The 6,475-nt window shown below is 32.8% G+C and overlaps 1 protein-coding gene across 1 annotated transcript; it reads right to left on the minus strand.

The window, feature by feature from the left end:
- Nucleotides 1-79: 79 nt before the first annotated feature.
- Nucleotides 80-4,674, minus strand: RRG (sporulation protein (DUF155)). Its single transcript, XM_021444009.2, has 7 exons — nt 4,111-4,674; nt 3,701-3,812; nt 3,037-3,196; nt 2,426-2,574; nt 2,090-2,241; nt 1,070-1,184; nt 80-506 (listed from the first exon to the last, which is right to left on the minus strand). The coding sequence occupies exons 1-7, from the start codon at nt 4,428-4,430 to the stop codon at nt 366-368; spliced, it is 1,149 nt and encodes a 382-aa protein (XP_021299684.1). The 5' UTR covers nt 4,431-4,674; the 3' UTR covers nt 80-365.
- Nucleotides 4,675-6,475: the final 1,801 nt, after the last annotated feature.

Consider the following 6,475-nt stretch of genomic DNA (forward strand, 5'->3'; position numbering starts at 1 on the left):
CCCTTTCTCAACTGCCATATCAGTATACTCCTTGAAAAGCTCTGGGAGTTATACTGGTAGTATCAGTAATCATTCATCCTTTACTTTCAATAAATTCAAAAGCTATAAGCTTTCAGTTTCTGATGCACTTTGGCCAAAAAATACAAAGATTTGCTGATACATAAACAAAGTTACTATATAAACCAGCAACTGTATCTTGGTAGCAGTGACAGATGAATTATTACAAATAATTGATGTTTCAAAATTGGTGGAGAAAGAATACATGATGTTAAATTGATCTTTCTTTTGTTTTTCTGTTATATATTGCTTGATTTTTACTACTGTAACCAATCTGTCTATCCTAACTTCCTCATCTGCTCACCAGATCAAAGAGAAACTCCAGTTGATTCACGGACAATCTCATATATTGCTATTACGTTCTCAATAGTCAACAAGAAAATGATACACCATTCCAAGAGATCTGACCTTCTATTTTGGATAACTTCTTGAAGGAAATGAATGTTATGCTGCAACAAACAAAATAAAAGTTTCGATTTAGAACCCTAAAGTTTATTACATTGGGAAGAAAATGCCATGTCATTTAGCACACAAGACCACCACCATCATGCAACAAATGCTAAATCCAAATGGCAATGAACAAATACCTAATTAGTTGGTTCTATTATGTGGAGTTCTATTATAATCAATTAAAAATATTACCATGGCAATAATAGCTTTTAGGTCACATAAAGCTCTAACATTAAATTTGACTGTGTAGAAACTAGAGATTGCTACATGGGTAGATAATTTATTGTTTTAACGGAGGTGTACTTGGGCTGCACCTTTGTGCATTTCAGCCTCTTGAATAAATTATTAACACCCAAACTCATAATAAATTTCCGTTTATAGAACTTCAGATCCCCGAAATTCAAGTGCCCTCTCAGTCATTCATTTTGTTCCTGAAGTAGTTATCTTGTTTATGTCCCCTTTCTAGTATGCCCATATGACCATTTTAAAGTATTGAAAAGAAATTCTACGAAATTCAACAGGAACCAAATTACTATTGAGTGTAAATGAAGCAAATGGGTACCTCCACAAATTTTAGCTTGAAATCCAGATTCCCAAAGCGTTGCGTAACCTCATACTCCTCCCGAAGGTACTCATGTATTTGAGCATATTTTGCTTCTCTCCAAGCAATTTCTGATCTGGATAATGAAAAAAAATCAACAAATATCAGGTGCTGCTAGACATTTGCTTATAAATCTAACTCGTGCATCTAATGTTCAGTTGTTCAAATGTATTGATTAAAAATTAACAAGAAATGAACGTTGCCTGTTCTACTCTTAACTTACTGGAGACAAGAAATAACTTCAATGACACTAGAGTCAAGAAGCAACATTAGGCAAAGAGAACCATTTTCAAGCTTGCTGGCTAACCTAAGCCTTAAACAAGCTTATCTCACCAATGGGCAAAACCGCAGATGTACTTCAGAAAAAAGCCTTGAATTTTTTTAATGAACTTTTACAAGAGCTCTTGCAGATTCAAAACTCTAGGCCTATTTGGTCCAATTTGGACCAATATTACTAAATAGTTTATTCCAACACAACCAACCAAATGAGTTTCCAGAAGACGTAACCCACACAAGGCCTACTCTTTACCATATTTGCACAAATTACAACTCTTATTATTTGAATTAGTACACTCTTGCTTTCATCAGCCTACATTTTAACATTACCATAGTCAATTGTTCCTAGATCCATCCTATTGCAAGCTTAACATGCAAAGAATCTTGCAATCATACATATACATCCACCAATATACAGATCTAAGGATAGCACAGAGAGAACTCAATAAGATAATAAATGATGTTAGTCCTAAAAGAAAATGAAAGTCAACACATTGAAGAGACACAAATGAGAATCGACATTTTAAACACCCCATGAGACTGTCACCTTGTTGAAGTCATGCAATAAAGGTTTGTTGAGCATAAGCAACCTTCTTATAAATAAGCAGATTTGATCAACATTCAAGGTGCTTCATAACAAACAGTTGAACATGTCAAGAACGCTAAAGCATCATGTCAAACAAGTACCGGCATCAGAGATATTACCTCTCAAAAAGACCAACTTTAAGAATTACATCAGCCAAATTTGAATTAGCCTTCCCAACAAGTTTAATGAGCTTTGTCCTATCCATTGTGAAAGTTCCAGTCTTTTCCATTGCACGATTTATACCGGCAAACTCTTCAACCATACCATCAACCTGAGAGAGATAGTGAGAGACCATATTCAGTCCCCATAGGCAATACATTGCAGAATGAAGGCTTTTTCAAGCATGGAATCTTTTGGAATGAGAAGTATGGTAGTGAAAATGTAAAAAAACACCTTTACTGGTAAATTGCTAAGTATTTACACAATAAATGCTTCATGCAAATTAATTGAATTACCTGTGAAACAAAATAATCCAATGCAATGCTTTGACCAAGAACACTTCCAATAATGCGGATACTGTCAGTGTCTAAAGTTTTGAGAACAACATAGTCTGGTCCTCCCTGCATATCCTTAGCCAACTGTGGCTGCTCTTTGACAGCATAATCTTATCCAAAAAATAAAAAACACAAAACAGATAATTAGTTTGTGATAAGAATGTACGCCACAGGATAATCTAATTCCATATCTGTTCTTATGAGAAACATTATACAAGGAAATGGAAGAAATAGGACAAATCCCTACCACATAAACATATATTTTTATCATAAACTTCGTATTAATTGGTAGATATGATTTAGCATGCAGTCATAACATGCTAAAGCAGATAGTTTAGACTGTCGCTTGTGCAGTTTGAACCAAAGAACTAATGAATGTGACCTACAGTTTTGTCCACTCTCTCCTCCAACGCCACTAACCTTCACTGTTTCAATGCATCACCATAGCTGATGATATAAATGTAAGACAAAGACATTTTCACACACATAATTATATCAGATTTGACAAAATAGAGGACACTAAATGTACCCCAACCCCCAAAATGAACGAAAAAGATTCTATAGAAATTTACCATCTCTCCTCATTTCTGGAAGCAATCCAGAAGCATGTCTCCGAACTATTTCGAGGTAGCTCTCAACTTCATGGTCCTCAATGTTAAACAAGACAGCAGACCCATACTGAAAAATGACCATGTAACGACAGCTGCTGACTTTGTCCTTCATTCCAAGTGCCTAACGCGAGAGAGGTGTTGTAGAACCGATGTTGTTCAATCAAACAAATATCAAAAGCTATTTGCAGACTTCGCAGATTTCTCACAAAGAAATAGCATAACCAAACATGTTACTCTACTCAATAACATTCTTAATAGACACCACCACATATGTAGCTTATTTAACATACAGGTGACAAGAAAGATGTAATGGACACTAAATATGATGGTAACCCAAGAATGAACTGAGGGTGCTAATGAAATGATCATAACCAAACTTAAATTTCAACATGGCAAAAAATGCTCTCATATGCCAACTAATGAGAACAGAGCTTCTTTATCATAGGTCAGCCTTAGACCTGATTATTGTTAGGAACTATTCCGTCTAACAATTCAGTGACAGCAAAGTCTTTTTCTCAATGATCAAGAACATGACATCAAGCAACGTCTCCCTTATATAGAATAAGTACGTAAGAATAAGTTTAATTGAAGTTGAAAAAACAAAATTGTTTGTTAAACATCTTACAGTAATATCTGGAGGGAAATCACAATATCTGAGGGCAATATAATTTGATGAACGAGAAGAAGGAGGGACAATGTTGCTTAAATTCTCAGCTTGCATACTCTTCAAATCGATACTGCCAACACCATAAGTCTGAGAAAACCCAACTCACCAACAAGAAAAAAGCAAAACCAAATAAACCAGCAGGTAACAAGAGCAAATGCACAAATCAAACAAGCCTTTTTTCTTTTAAAAGAAAAAAAAATCTCATCTTGAATGTCCATTGAACTAAAAACACAATACCCAGAAACATCCAAGCTTCTTTTCTATGAAAAGAAGAGAAAAATCTCATCTTGAATATCACTGAACTAAAAACACAATACCCAGAAACACCCAAGCTTCAAAACTGAAACATTGATTATCGGAGAGCGAACCTGGTGCAAAGGAAATAAGCTTTGATCGGAATCTTCCCGGTTTCCTCTTCTTCTTCTTGGGAAACAAATCCATAATTCTGGTGGAAAAAATCAGGCGACCCATGCTCAGAATCGCTGCTATAAACTGAAACTTGAGATGGGATTGCGGAGAATGGTCTTGTAAAGAGAAAACGAAGAGGTGGGTTTAGAGAAGGGGGTAGACAAAGAGGTTTTGGTCGTCCTTTGAGAGGGAGAGAATGGGTAAGGAATTTTTGAGAAGGGAAGGGTGTCTTGGCTAAGTGGTTGAAGAGAAGCGAAGCAGCTGCTCTCCATCTACCCATTCACTGGAAAAAAGAAGAAGAATGGGATTTTTCTCGACTTTGTCAAATTAAAGTACGAAATCTTTGTTCCATGTTCAAATCATGGAGTTTCTTCGAGCTTTTCTTAGGTTTTTGCCCGATTTCCCTCTTTTCTCTCCCTCCTTTTTCTCTCCACGATTATGGTATTCAGAATCTGTGATGTAACCGAGTCCCGACCATTCTCAGGATGCCCGACATACAGGAAATCCCCAATTAAAATTCAAAAAAAAAATAGTGGGTTTTTTTAATTGGCAATAATTTGAATTTGTATAATTAAGTCAAATTGTTATGGTGACACTTTCATTTAATTTTTTTAAATTATGACAAATTTTCATATTTAATTATTATTGAACGGTTGGAGATTTGTTTATGATGTTATGCAAATATTCATGTCTTATAATTAGTTTTGGCATATGTGTTATTTTGTTTAGAACGTTTTACATGATAAGTTTGTCTCTTTGAGATCCCAGCAAAGGAAGAAGTTGGATGTCTTTTGAGAAAAATTTTTTCCAACATTTGTACCAGAAAATGATTTTTTTAATTCCAAATAAAAAATGTTAAAGAGTTCAAATTAATAAAAAAAATTCAAATAGTCTAAAAATCTTTACTCTTAAAGTCTGTAATATTTACATACATTATCATTTTGTTTACATAATATTTAAAAAAATATATAAAATATTTAAATAATTTAAATAATTTTTTTTATTTTATTACATTCAATTAAATTTTTATATTTGTTTATTTTAAATTAAATAAATTTTTATAATTAATAATTAATTAATATTTATTACTTAAAAAGTCATTTTTATTTTATATCAAGTGATGCTAATAGATAAACTCAAAATATATAATTATACAGTTATTCATAATATTTTATATTACAAAATATTATTAAATATGTATGATAATTATAACCTTTTAATAAGTAAGATTTCTAATAATCATATTTTAATATTAATATATAACTTATATCATTTCAAATATATAATCTGTAATTATATATTTCATGATTTTAATATATAATCATATTATATTATTAATTAAAAATTAAAATACCTATTATATTTAATATATGTATAATTTATTATTATATTATTACATTAATTATAAAATTTTGTTTTATATATATAAGAATAATTATGTTCCTAATAATATGATATTCATAATGTTTGAACTTAACTAACAATTTAATACCTTTGTTATTTAAATATATTAATGACATATTAATTAATAATTTGATAATTTTAGCATAAATTATACTTATACAATTACATATGATTAACAATAATATATTGTCAATTTTTACCAAAATAAATAGTTGGTAAAATGGGTAAAAACTTAAATAATTTCCATCTTCACATGAGCTCGATTCTACTTTGTAGTGTCACCCGCGGGTGGCTTTATTCCTAAAATTGTCCTCGCGAGAGGGGGCTAAAGCGCGAAAATCGTCCTCGCGAAAGGGGCTAACTCGTACGGTTAAAGTGGTTAGTATCACCCACGGCTAACTTCATTCCTAAAATTTTGCTCGAGCCCTTATAAATCTAGTATTAGATTCAGCCTCCTCTCGCCTTCCCCAACGCTTCTCGCCTTCTCGCTAATATTAGCTTCAGTCTCCTCTCGCCTTCTCCAGCTCTTACCCTTTCCATCGGGATTTGAGAGAAAACGGTGTCGTTTTAAGGCAACATTCCTCCCATCGGGATTGCCCATGGACTCGGTACCGTGTTACTCCGGAGCCGCCCGAGACACAAGAGAGCCTCAATTCTGGAACCCCCCAGTAAGCAAAAGAGGCACAGTTTTCCGTAAGAGAGAAAGGGCAATTCCAAGCAGACTCCAAAATGGAAGGGAAGAATGATTGAATGAAGTTTTATTAGTTTCATCAAGGTAAAATGATCTAATTGGATTAGATACATTAGTAGCTTTTAAGTTAAAAGCTTCAATCATAATTTAAAATATAATATTTTATGGGAAAGAATTAAAATTTTAACGATTTTATGTAATTTTATCAAGTTATTATTACAATAATAATT

This window comes from Theobroma umbraticum, unplaced genomic scaffold (genome assembly GCF_002168275.2).
Source record: "Theobroma umbraticum cultivar Fairchild unplaced genomic scaffold, ASM216827v3 scaffold_31.0, whole genome shotgun sequence".
Taxonomy (NCBI): domain Eukaryota; kingdom Viridiplantae; phylum Streptophyta; class Magnoliopsida; order Malvales; family Malvaceae; genus Theobroma; species Theobroma umbraticum.

Excerpts from the sequence above, each read along its gene's own strand:
- RRG (XM_021444009.2), bottom strand. The coding sequence starts at position 4,430 with ATGGGTAGATGGAGAGCAGCTGCTTCGCTTCTCTTCAACCACTTAGCC. Across the intron at positions 3,197-3,700 it reads ATTTCCCTCCAGATATTACT|GCACTTGGAATGAAGGACAA; the intron begins GTAAGATGTTTA and ends CTCTCGCGTTAG. Across the intron at positions 1,185-2,089 it reads AAAGTTGGTCTTTTTGAGAG|ATCAGAAATTGCTTGGAGAG; the intron begins GTAATATCTCTG and ends TTCATTATCCAG.